At 42.2% G+C, this 13,136-nt stretch overlaps 1 protein-coding gene across 2 annotated transcripts; it reads right to left on the bottom strand.

Annotated features, from left to right (window-relative positions):
* Positions 1-7,622: 7,622 nt before the first annotated feature.
* LOC117533113 lies at positions 7,623-12,881 on the bottom strand. Of its 2 annotated transcripts, XM_034196750.1 has the most exons (21): positions 12,761-12,881; positions 12,613-12,683; positions 12,434-12,529; positions 12,225-12,349; positions 11,673-11,816; positions 11,510-11,596; positions 11,258-11,422; positions 11,090-11,186; positions 10,788-11,005; positions 10,552-10,708; positions 10,064-10,272; positions 9,866-9,983; positions 9,541-9,740; positions 9,358-9,472; positions 9,106-9,275; positions 8,936-9,033; positions 8,728-8,858; positions 8,368-8,557; positions 8,143-8,284; positions 7,938-8,058; positions 7,623-7,867 (listed from the first exon to the last, which is right to left on the bottom strand). In XM_034196750.1, exons 1-21 carry the CDS (start codon positions 12,778-12,780, stop codon positions 7,797-7,799), a joined length of 2,745 nt encoding a protein of 914 aa, XP_034052641.1. In that variant the 5' UTR covers positions 12,781-12,881; the 3' UTR covers positions 7,623-7,796. The 2 variants fall into 2 exon arrangements, with proteins under 2 accessions (XP_034052641.1, XP_034052642.1); XM_034196751.1 differs by lacking the exon at positions 12,613-12,683 and having other exon boundaries at positions 12,757-12,775.
* Between the last annotated feature and the right edge of the window lie 255 nt (positions 12,882-13,136).

Genomic DNA, 13,136 nt, shown 5'->3' with positions numbered 1-13,136 from the left:
TTCATGTAGAGCAGCCATAGCATCTCTGTGACTGCACTCAGCCGGACTGTAGCAGGGTAGAACTGGGTGACTCTTAGTGAAGCCGTCCAAGGCCATAGACAAAATGGAACCACGTACCAACAAAAGGGACACAAGGTCATCAATGTCTCTCTTTACCTGTGGCCTAATTGCACAACAAATTAGTGGAAAAAAATGTGGAACACTAATCCATCATCATGTGAAATTTTTAGTTAATCTAAATAATTACTTATGGGTTGAAATCAAATTAACATTGACATTAGAACTAAAGTCAGTCAAAATTGGACTTGCACGGATCAGAATCTAAGCAATACACCATTTTCCCAGCTCTGTAATGAAAAGGATAACAAGATTAGGTACATTACAGGAGTGTTAAAACACCCAAACATGCACACGTATCTTATTCTAGTAGAGATTAGAGGACAAGGTCTAATGTTGTGAACGAAATTATCAAGTCAAAGTTATTTTATTTATTCTATGTTATGTACCATATTTAATTTAATAATTAATCTTGAATTACTAATAACTTTAAAGAAGGCAACAATTTACAATTTGGATAAGGTGAATACTTATCCAAAGTGTGTGTGTGTGTGTGTGTGTGTGTGTGTGTGTGTGTGTGTGTGTGTGTGTGTGTGTGTGTGTGTGTGTGTGTGTGTGTGTGTGTGTGTGTGTGTGTGTGTGTGTGTGTGTGTGTGTGTGTGTGTGTGTGTGTGTGTGTGTGTGTGTGTGTGTGTGTGTGTGTGTGTGTGTGTGTGCCCAAGGTTTAAAACATTTGGGACAGCAGTGAGAATGTTATGAGAACCAATATGTTGCTTAGACTAAACTCGAAGGAAGCTAGACTGGAACATTTTAAATAAATCAAAACACCTGCACATTAATTAAATACATTTGACATTTAGCTCGAGCTGGGTTCAATACTTTTCTTTATGGTATTTAAAATTGGGCTCGAGTAGAACCCCTGGATTTGGCTTGCAACACAAAAGTGATACTGATCTCTGTAGGACTTGGAAGTGTCATGATTCAAAGTGTGGGCCTGTGAAGGAGAGGCCCTTGGAAAACAACATCTATTTTTTTAACTGTAATTACTTATTTTAAAGAGATTGCAACATTATACTTTTTAAAGAATTGCTCAATTAATTTAACACATTTATTATGCACACAATAAAAACTTCAACAAATATATTGATCCTGGCTTAACCAGCGACCTTTACTCTGTTGTTCATAAGCTCGGTTTCAGAAAACTTGTCAGTAGTTTAACAACTATTTGAATTTTAGTAATGTCTATAGAGACCAATTGGTTGATACGAGAAATAATTTGAAGCAGTTTAATAACTGTTCAACTGTAATTGAACTTCAACTTATATTAATTATCTGATTCCAGTGGCCAGTTGGAATAGATAATCAACAAAGTTTCCATATTGCAGCAACAGCGCCAAAGGTTTCAACAACAATTAGTATTATGTCTGAGTCTAGTTCTGTCTTATCTGCTTTGTTTCGGAATGTGTTCAATACATTACGTTTTTATTCATTATTACCATACATAGATTTAAGAATAAGTTTAACAAATAATACAACATTGACCTAAAAAACAAAACAGATTTTGCAACCCTGATCTCCTCAGGCAGGTCTTTACGACCAGCAGTGATGCCTCTGAGGGTCTCGGGGCGCAGGACGGGGCATAGGGTTTATACAAGGTCACAAACATATCTTAACATACCAGCAATACCATTTAAGAATGGATTCTTAAAGCAATATAATCTTCTTTTCTTCTTACACCTACAGCGCACACCCTGAACAGTGTGCTTCTTGTTTACATTTTCCTCTGCACACTCAGATAGATGCAGGACATAAAAACACTCTTTTGCTATTTATTTTCATTTTGCAGCACATGTATACTACCAGAATTTTGCGTTACATCTTTATATTATTTATTTTTCTCAAGTCATTTACTTTTGGTGAGATAACTAAAGTTTAGTTCATTTTACCCTGTCTATGGACTGATTCATTATTAGTTGTTACAACACATACACAAGACGGCGGGTAGACAAACCAATATAGACCCCCCCATACAAACAATCAGACAAACAAACATGAACTCGTAATGAAGACCAGCGTGACAGCAAAGTTCATCCAGCTCAATTTAGTCCGAATTAAGAGGTTTCAGAGGGGGTAGGGAATTATCTCTAGTGGGGCGCCTTGACTCACGCGTCCACCCTTGTATACAAGTCCTAGATCGGTGCCTGAAAGCCGTCCAAGAGCGATAACTAGCTTATCCTCTTGCGACACCACTACTCTATTCTAGTGGCGCTGTGCCCCCCCCCCCGATCAGGAGCGCACAGACTTTTTCCTCTACTCTTTCTCTCCCACAACAGCCCAGTTGACTGTAGTCCGACACGACCAGCCTATACACTTGCTATCGAGTTCATCACAACGATGAAACACAGTTTTGTTCTACACTTGCTTGCCACTACCCACCCGTGATCAATTAGCCTATAATTTTATGTATGCACCCCGGACCGCCACCAGCTCCTCTAGCAATGTATAGGGAACTGTGGCGCATCGGGTGATGCACGCACCTCGCGCTGCCCCGTCTTACCATGCACGTAGAAAACGGTCACAAACAACGAGTGCTTTTAGACCATCTCGTTTTTAATAGAGACGGCGGTGGTGTGAGTTAAAGCTATAGACAAAAAGCTGTGACTTTCTCCCTCTCAGCTGCACTTCCCCAGCCCCACAAACACAGGGAGGTTTTACACACACCCCCGCGGCTGCAGCTGGAGCCGTGTTTACAGAGGCGAAAGCAGTAATATCTCTGGCTGCCAGGGGCGGATCTAGACAAATATTCATGGGGTGGCAAGAGGGTGGCAGGAGATTTTGAGGGGTGGCATCCCCTGGCAGAAGTATATGCTGATTTAATCGCAGTCATATCAACAATGTTAACTTGGAAAGCCACAATATTGATATTTTAACTCAATAACATTTGCTGACATTATTGTGGCACATCACAGCTGGAGCCGTGTTGACAGAGGCGAAAGCAGTAATATCTCTGGCTGCTTATTTTCAACTGCTGTGTTGGCCGCTGAAACCCCCAGAATTCGGCGATTCGTTCAATACAAATCTTTACATTGCTTTCATACAGAAGCTCCACTTTACTGATGCCTTTCTTTAAGGTCTCTCTAAACATGAGCTGTGCATGCTTGTATGACACTTCCGTCCCGAGCAGCTACACAGAGGAAATCAGCCAGGACTGAGTCCCCAGACACTGATCCCCTGGGTTTATTATCCCCAAATGTTCATTAACCAAAAACGAAACACAGCCGCTCAGTTTCACAGGTAATTTTAGGATACCGTCAATCACAGATTCTGGTAAGGCAATGTCCAAATGTAGATTTGAAATTACACTTACCAGTTCTGAAGATTTGTTGGTATCCTGCCGACAACGCCAATTTGTAAGGGAAACTTCTGTGTAGCAGCAATGCAGTGGGAGTCACCGACTCAGGAAAGAGACACGGGAAGAGCAGGAGCTTTGATGTCAAACACTGATGGTTTATTTGGAGCTTCGGCCGGAGAATTCACATCACAAGTCACAGCAGCCACGATTGAATGATTGATTGATTGAAAAGTTTATTAACAGCTTGTATATTGGGTACAATACAGTACAGCTCAAAACATACAATTGTTAAGGGGATGCAGACCAGAGAAAGACTTTCGTCTTGTTTACATCAGGGTCCCCCATTTCCAATTCATCATATCATTTAAGACATAAAAGACATATTTGAGATACAGATGGCATACAGATGGCATACAGATGGCTTATTTACAATTTACATACAGGTAGTTTTTTACATACAGATTGCTTATTTACAATTTTCATTTTAGATTTCGTTCTAATACATCCTAACCGGACATTTAAGACATACCAAGTCTACAGATATACAGTTAGTAACAGAGTCTAAAATGCGAGTATATACATAGATGGGGGGGGGGGGGAAGCTGTCCATTGAACGACAGGTTGAGATTTGTACCATTACCGGGGCCAGTTTTGCAATGCTCTCCCCCGAAGGTGCTCTTTAAGAGAGGTTTTGAAGGTAAGTATAGTTTTACTTTCCTTTACAGTTGTGGGAAGAGCGTTCCACCTTGATGTGGCATAATTGCGAAACGTGTATTCCCCCTTTTTTTGTGCCTCTGGTGTTATGATCATGGTATTCCTTGACCTTTGGGAAGAATTTTGACATGTACATGGGTACCATAGAGGTGTAGTGGATCTTGTAGACCAGGGGCCCATTCCAATAGTCCATTTAGCTTAGGAACCTTCCTAACCAAGTGAAATGACCCGGAAGTACGGCACTGGCAGCCATGATAAGTGCCGTTCCAATTCTCCAAATGAAAGGAAAGGAGGTTTCAAACTTCCTTTATAACCTCCTTTAGCTTAGGAACCACTGGACCTCCCTAACCGAAAGGAGAGGAGAAAATGCTGCCCCACAATGCATTGCAGCCGCAGCATTTGCCGTCACTCAACAGTCGGCCGTTCACGGAAACAACCGATTATGACCGAGAAATGATATCATGAAAGTTACGGTGCTTATTAAGCATTTTAAAACGTATGTGGTAAGTTACCAAAGTGCTTTGTTCTGAACGTTCATCAGTATTATAATCAAAAAGAGAAATATGAACGTTAGTTTTTACTGAAATGATCAAATAAAGTCAACATTTCACAGTCTTTACTGAGCTGTGTGGAGTTTGTTCAACTTTTAAAAGATGTTTGAATGGTGATATACACAGTGATAGATGTTAAGGACTAACGTTTATAATAAATACATCTGTATTGATTTTAAGATCTTTTCATCAATCATACGTATTGGGATCATTTGTATTAATGTGGACCGGAGGGAGAGGGTGACGAGCATAAGTTTCACTTTCCTTTTTTATTTCAATTCCAACTTTGGTCATGAAGAATATGTTTCTCTGTTGTCCACGTTCATAAAGCATAAAGCAACAGCATCAGAGCACGGTGCAGAGTCTCTAGATGAGTTTACAGTAGTCCCTCGTTCTTACTAAACATTCATGTTGTAGTCCGCTGTATAGAAAACTGTAGTTTCCATAGTTTCCCCACAGCAGCAGACGCACATTCATGACGTCCGCTGGCGCATCATAAACACGTCGGATAGTGAAAGTGCATTCGGATTCTCTAAAATACCGCGGTCTCTTCTCCTAAATCCTTTTGAATTCTCCTATCCACTATCCCTTAACCCCGTGACGTTTCACTCAGAGGTCAAGGAATAGGAGATAGGGTTAGAATTTAGGAGCTGATTTTTGGATTATCGGAACGCAACCCAGGCCCATTGCAAGTAGCTGTACTCTCGTCTACTCTAATCCTAGGTTGTCAAAGTGGGCAGAGGTGAGGTGGGTTCTAGATGAAAGGTCAAGCAGTAGTCTGACCAGTTTATTTTTGCGATGTTTGAAGTTTTATTTTTAGCGCCTTGTAGGTAACTACCAATATTTACTAGTCGACACGTTTTTCAAAATAGCAGTCGACTAGTCGATACGTCATAATAAAGACACACAGAGAGGTGTACAACTGTATTTTATATTGGAACTCATACAGTTACATTAAACACTGCATTTTAATTTGTGTTACATGGCTGAGTAAATAACAAACAGTAACTGGACTCACCAAAATCGACAGCAAAAAACTCTGTTTACTGAAATGCCACGTAAATCCAGTGCGCAACACTTTACTCGCTGTCCTCCACGATAACGTCCATCTTTCCAGATTGTTGGTTTGCGTTGAGGAACACCAACGCATCGACATGTGAGGGAAGGAGGCTTGACCGCTTTCGGGTGACAGTGTTGCCTGCCAGGGAAAAAACCCTCTCACTCGGGGTGCCTGTGGCTGGAATAGCCAGGTAGCTCCTCGAAAGCTTGGCTAAACGGGGGACGCGGTGCACGTTTTCTGCCCACCACTCCAGTGCGTTATCCATTGTGGGGATATGCAGTGTCCGCTGGCAGTAAACCCGTTTTTTCTTGCTGCTCGTCTGCCTCTGTCCTGTGCTGACGCCGGTCCGTTGCTCACTGGTGCTAGCATTACTGCTAGTGCTAGCTGTCGGCAGCGGGAGTCTCATCTTCAGATGGTTGCGCATAGCAGATGTATTTTTGTTGTACAGCTGTACACAACTGACACTTCACTGTGGAGTTGGTTACATCGTTGTTGAAGTACTGCCATACATAAGAATGTCGGACGTGTTTTGAAGCATTTTGCAGCACCTCGTTTACCTCCATTTTTTTCACGACTAGTTGACTAGGGCCTACGACTAGTGGTAAAGGTAGTCGACTAGTCGGTGAAACCCCTAGCGCCTTGGAGGTGCTATGGTACCATGACGTGCAAGCATAGTCATAGTACCCTTGAATGAGTGCTCCTGCCAGAGTTTTCAGGGTGTTTTTGTTTACCAGAGAGGAGATCCGGTATAGGAATCTAGTTCTTTGATTGACTTTTATTACATTGGATGCCATTTTGTCACAGGAGAGGTTTGCCTCAAGAATAGATCCTAGGTATGTAATTTCCTTCCTACTTGTGACAATGTCACCCACTGCAACTGAGAAGTCGTCGGATTTGCTGAGATTATGTTTCGAACCGAAGAGAATGGACTCCGTTTTACCCAGGTGTAATGATATATAATATGGTATCTGACTGCACGGTAGAGTTGCCACGTCAATTCTCAATAACTCTACCCCAGACCCATGTATTTAGCTAGTTCCGAGAGCATCATCAACATGCTGCATAAGATAAAATCATAACACCTCTATCAGCTGACGCCAACAGGCAGGAACAGGGAGACAGAACACTGAGCGCACAGCAGCCAAGGTTACGAGGTGCGTGTGCTCAGTCAGGACAGTTTGAACTGATAAACTGGGTCAAAGTTATGGGCCTTGGAAAATATTCCCCAACAGTAAGCAGTGGCCAAATGACTGGCTTTACAATCCCTGTGGAAATCTGACGGCGTTGAAAGTCTCTAAAACAATACATGTAATGAAATGACAAAGTGACAGAACACGATGGACGTTAGCGTTAACCGGGGACACAGAATTTGACGGGTAGCAGAATAAGCTGCAACACTAGTAGCCTACAGACATCGCCAAAAATTGAACAGAGAGTACCTGGACTGTAAGTAGGAAGAGATAAACTTTGTATACAGTTGTTCTGCACATTTGAAGTTCTAGTTTTTAAACTCAGAGTGAGCATTTCCAAGTATTTGAGGGTTGTCTTGCTCCATTGGCTGTGAATTCTGTTAAGGTTTGTTGCGTTTCCTAAAGGCGGAATAGACAACACGCACAAAAAAAAACTCCAATCATGTTTTAGTGCGTCTCAAGTAGGCGGGGCAATAACAACTTCAGAATGTCTTTCATTTAGCACCTAAATCAACTTATCATTTTGAGTTGTTTATTATATAAGATATCATTGCTACATATGTTTATGCTTCTCTGCATTTTCTTGGAGTTATGAGGGTACTGGTTGACACAGAACCTGCTTTTATTAATATGTCCCTTAAAATTGACCACAGAAGATGCAACACATTGATAAAAGAGACTATATAAATAAATGTGGCTTTTTTTTTTTCCGTTTATTTTTTTCAAAATACACGAGTCGTTATTGTCATCCATCAATATACAAGGCAGTACAGTACATTCATTGATAAAACTGTCCCCGTGGTCCCAAACAACACAATGAACTAATGTACATAAGGTGCAAATGACAAAATGTAAACACTAGTAGAAAATATTCAGAGGTTAGACAGAGTAATTGCCCCAGAGGAGATCTGCCTTTGGCGTGTTGAGTCGGTGCTTCTTCGCTCTGCAAAACAAGTAAAGATTACCAACTGCACATCCAGATCGACTACATTTGTTCAGACTCGGTCACTTACCCTTTTTTACACCTGCAGGTCTTGAGTAGCTCTGACCTGGAGGATGCACACACTGGCCTCTGCAGGAACCATCTGCCTGGCTGCTTGTGTCACAAATCACTGCATCACAGTGGACATAGATCTGTGGACGGACAGGATGATTTATTACACATGGCTACATATAGCAGTGGCTAAAAGACTCCAGATTTGGATTTACAAGTCTTACCTGGTCTTTCAGAACCTTGTCATCTTTAGTGAAAGTGAACATCTTTACAGAGAAGCGCTTGATGTGGGACGGGACTAAAACTCTGGAGTCACTCACAACGGGATGGAAAATTGTTGCATAGCTGTCATTGCGATTCTCACAGCTAGTGAAGGAATTCGAAAGTTAATAAAGCAGCAGTTAAACAAATGAAATGAGTAGTTAGTAGTTAGTTTTGCACAACATTACCTGTCCACAATCATGTCCCAGCTTGGCAGAGATGTCCTATCTTCATAAAGGGTAGCCCAACAGTTCTCAGCAATGAGTTCCAAGTGCGGGTCGGTAGAATGCATCAGCTCCACCTCAAAATACAGAGGCTGCTGCAGATATTTCACCACTGGATAATCCTCTGCTTGGTAGAAGCGCTCGTAGGATGGATCTGCAGGAGAAGAGTCCCGTTAGAGAAAGGCGGCCTGGACATTTACAGTTTCATTTCAAACCTTTATTTAAATCAGATCAGTCCCTTGAGATCATAGATCTCTTTTTCAAGGGAGACCTGCAAACAGTGTTTTGTATGCATGAACAAGATGTTGTAAAATTCCACCATGCCTTGGGAAAGCCTCATCTGCACCATCAGCTGGCCGGTGCCGATCTCTGCAGCGGGCTCATAGGTTCTTGGTTTAGCGCTGAAGGCAACAGTCTGAGTCTCATTGACCACATAGAAGCAGGAAATGGTTTGCCTATTAGGGGAAAAATAATATATAAATGCATACATTGAAGGTGTTCATCTCCAATTATACAGAATCAAATGTTTTACCTGTAATCAGGATCAACTGGTGATGTGTTGGCTGCTCCTTTGGCGTTGTTGTAAGACAGGCGGATCTCATTTTCATACATCATGTAGTTGTCAAAGAACTATTTAACAACAAAAACGTATTAACATTTGACAAAAAACCCTTTTGATATTTAAATGTGATTCACACTCACCGTTCTGGTGGTTCCACAGGTATCCACACTGAAGGAGAAATATGCAAAGCGATCGTCGCTGAACTGTGGTGTGCAGGACTGGTCCTTTAGCGTCAGCTGACTTGGCTTCAGATTACGAGTCGATTCAACCTTCACAGCCACAGCGGTCATTGTGCCATTGGGGTGGCACTCTGGAGGATGAAGCAGGCAATGTGTAAAGCAACACAAATCCATCAATTAAAGCAGCAAATATACTTACATGTTCCATCTTACCTGTTGCTTTTAAGGGGAAGTAGCAAGCCAGATAGAGATCAGCAAGCACCCAGTCGTTTGCACGATCCAACAGAAGCAGGTCAATTCTGGATTTGACTGATTCTGCAGTGAGCAGCTGTGGAAAAGAAAGTAAAGTTAGCCAATGCAGAAGATCTATGGTGGGATTTTGTAGTTTTGACATACCTCGAAAACCGCGTCCTTGGCAGTGTATGGCAGAATGAGGCTGAGGTGTGTGCCGTTCTCATAGAAATTGTAGTCTTCAGCCATCTCAGCCGTCAGCTCTCGAGGTCCAACGATAGCCTTGAAATTAGAGCCGTGACTCCCGAACTTCACGCTGATGTAAAACTGGTTCTGGTCACAGGTGCCAGCCATGATGGGTAACACTAGAGCAGCAAAACATGCATTATCCATTTGATGGTGTAGCTTTTACTCCAATATGTTTTATTTAATTTTAGAAAACACAATTTGCATGAAGATATTGTCAAGAGCAAATTCAATCTGATCTCACCAACATCCTGCAGAGAGGCCTGCAGGTCGACCGGGAGAGCAAAAGGAGTTTCTTCAGGCAGGACGATCAACCCAAAGATCAGAGGGAGGAAGTAGGATGTAACCAAGCGCTCAGGATTCTGCAACCAATGAAATAAAAGCTCAGCAGCACTGAAAATATGCTGGTACAAAGTGATATTTTGAATCTATAATGTCATACATGTTTTAAGACAACATCGGCATCAAAGGGCACTTGAAGAGAGAAGCTCTTGGAGCCATTAGCCAAGCTGTGTTCCTGGACTGTGAAGCCTTTGGCATTGCTCTCCTCAACAGTGAGGACCCCGGTGGAGAAGGTGATGTTCCTCAGCTCAACGTCATGGAGGAAGGTTCCCAAGAGAACGCTGAACACCCGAGTCTCTGGGACAGTGTCTGAGGAACAGAAAGTGGCAGGTTTACAACTTCTAAACCAGCCTCAACATTGATAGAGAAAAATTGAGTAGTTGGATTGAGTGCTATTTAAAAAAAACAAAAAAGTGCCCTTTGTAAGCAAAAGTAGATTTTGTACTTGGCTTCAAATCCCATCCAAACACACCATTTTGCAAAAACTGAAGACTTTATTTAATGGGTTTAGCAGTCTTTAGGATATATCCGAGCAAGCCCGAGTTTTAATGTCATTTTTTTTCATACCTACTAGAAAATGTGACTTACCATCCTGGATTTGGGGAGATTGAGGCATCAGAGGAGTCATGATGGGGAACAAAACCTTGTATCTGGTATCATCTTGGGTGTCATCTTCCCTCCACAGTACCTCAAGCATGGGCTCCACAAAGTAGGTGATGTGGTACTGGTAATCTGGGGCATGGCTCTGCAATAATTCATGACCTTTCAATAAAACATGCAAATGCACTAGTGACTCTTGCATTTATAATCTAGAGATTTCCAACCTTGTAGTAACCATCAGGCGAGCCCACTGGGATCTCGACGACGATGTGGAAGTCTGTGGTGCTCAGTGTGTACCCCCGTGCGGCCATCTGAGATCTATCAAGCCTCTGCCCGTTGATTCCCATGTGCATTTCCGAGACTGTAATTCTGCCGTCCAACAGAGGAGTCACACGGCGAGGTAAGTGCCAAGAGATCATATCCTCGGTGAAGAGGACGCCACCTGTTAATGACAAAATGGAGCTGTTGAGGTTAACTGTGCAACAATTAAGCTTACTGTGAAGGCAATATGTTGCTCAGGACTCACCTTTGGGACAAGCAGCTGCCAAGTTCACTACATTAAGACCCTGTGGTGCCATGTAGTAGGCGCTCACCCTGAAAACTTCCATGGGGACTCCAGCCACCTAAAGAGAGGAGAGGTTTAATATAATTGACAAGGAGGGAAAGGAACACTGTATAAGAGTGTGTTGCTTACATCCTCTGAATAAGTCTCTGCTGTATTGTACGGGCTTCGCATAACCAGGCGACTAGAGGTAGTTTTGGCAGCGTAGCCGGCTTGTTCAGCCTCTTGCAACACCATGGCCACTGGTTCTGGGGTGTAAAACGTCATCTTCCAGATACCTTGTGATGCACCAGAGGCCTACAGGAAAGAACAAATAATAATTAAATCCTCATTGGTGTAGGGAGGAATTAAACTGTAGTATCTTAACGGTTTAATTCAACATACTTCAAGCTTGGCGTTGAGCTTCTCGTCTTTACCATCCCAAGTCTGACCCTTAGCTTCAGCATCAAGGTTAGCCATGTGGTGCGAAACCTAAAACAGAAAATGGTGGTTTTAGCATTCGTTTCCATACACACAAGATGGTGGAATCAATATAAAGATGACCTACTTCCATGTAGTTCCTGTCGCAGAGGATCTCCCTGGAGGCCCAGCGAGTGTAGCTGCAAGTCTGAGACACGTCATGACTGACCACGTCTGATGGATTCTCGCCGTACATCTTGAGTCTCAAGCCAACGTTAAATGTAGCATCATCCTATAAATATAAAAAAAACTAAATTAAGTGAAACTCCCTAATATTCTTTGGTTCCAGCTTCTTTGTCATTGAAAATGTAATATCCTTGCCTTCAGGGACACATTTGAAGTCTAAATGGATATTTGTGTATGTAACAAACAAGTCAAGAAAGTACCTAGTAGATTAATTGAGGAATACAGTTTTGAGTGGAGCAGAGCTAATATTTTAGGGATGTACCAAACAAAAAAGGGAAATGTACTTTGGGTCTTTTAACGGTAAGGGGTTACAAATAAATTAAGGGAAACACAAAAATGGGAGCAACCATGTGTTTGTTGAGCCATTAATTCAGTCACTTGACAGAATTAGCACAGCTAAACTTGGTAGAAAATTACATTGAATGCTGTTAAACCACTTTAGCTCAAAACAAACCTTGTTGTCCACAAAGCAGCCCATCAGGGAGGTGTAGATTCTGGTGTTACCCCACGGGTCAGACTCCATGCTGTATCCACACTGAGCAGCCATGCTAGGTGTTAACAAAATGTGCTTGGTGCCATCTGAGGGAAGAAAATAAGCTTTGTCAGGGACCCCTTTCCTCAGTGATGAACCAATCAGCTGCATTATTAGCAGTTAATACTTACTGATAGCCTCCACCTCAAGCTGGTTTCCCACTGCTAAAGCCTTGTCCAACGACAGTCTCATTACATTTGCGGCACAGTCAGACCTTAACCCACTGCCTGTTAAAAGAAAAGGCTTGTGAGGAGAATGTAAACCGACTTAATATGCTGTGTAAAATGACTTAATGAGAATTGAAGCTTACTTGACTGCAAATATAGCTTCAAATTAGGCCTGGCTTGACCCAAGATGATAGCTGCAGCCATCCATAACAAACTTGAACACATAAAACACATCATTTAGAGACAATTAAGTACACACATAGAAAGAAATCTACAAGAAATGTAACTTACATGTTCCCAAGCCTCAGCATGTTGCAGCTTGTAAGCAGTAAAACCAAAAAGAATACAGTCAGTATCAGAGCTTGGCAATGTCCAGCACACCTTCCAACAAAAACACAAGTCTAAAAGGAAGGTGACTGGATGATTAACTGAGACATCAGCAGCTGCTTTATATTCTACTTTACGACAAAGCACAGGTGAGGCTTGTTAAGGATTCTCCACACACACACACACACACACACACACACACACACACACACACACACACACACACACACACACACACACACACACACACACACACACACACACACACACACACACACACACACACACACACACACACACACACACACACACACACACACACACACAAGGTGAGCTGATG

Source organism: Gymnodraco acuticeps, unplaced genomic scaffold (assembly GCF_902827175.1).
Source record: "Gymnodraco acuticeps unplaced genomic scaffold, fGymAcu1.1, whole genome shotgun sequence".
Taxonomy (NCBI): domain Eukaryota; kingdom Metazoa; phylum Chordata; class Actinopteri; order Perciformes; family Bathydraconidae; genus Gymnodraco; species Gymnodraco acuticeps.
The sequence above is the reverse complement of the archived record's forward strand: the minus strand, read 5'-3'. Positions and strand labels throughout refer to the sequence as shown.

Bases quoted from the DNA above. Each gene is read 5' to 3' on its own strand.
- LOC117533113 (XM_034196750.1), bottom strand. From the start codon at position 12,780: ATGCTGAGGCTTGGGAACAT. The intron at 11,423-11,509 runs GTATGTTGAATT...TCTTTCCTGTAG, and splicing joins AGCTCAACGCCAAGCTTGAA to GCCTCTGGTGCATCACAAGG. The intron at 8,059-8,142 runs GTAAGACTTGTA...GTCCGTCCACAG, and splicing joins ACAAGGTTCTGAAAGACCAG to ATCTATGTCCACTGTGATGC.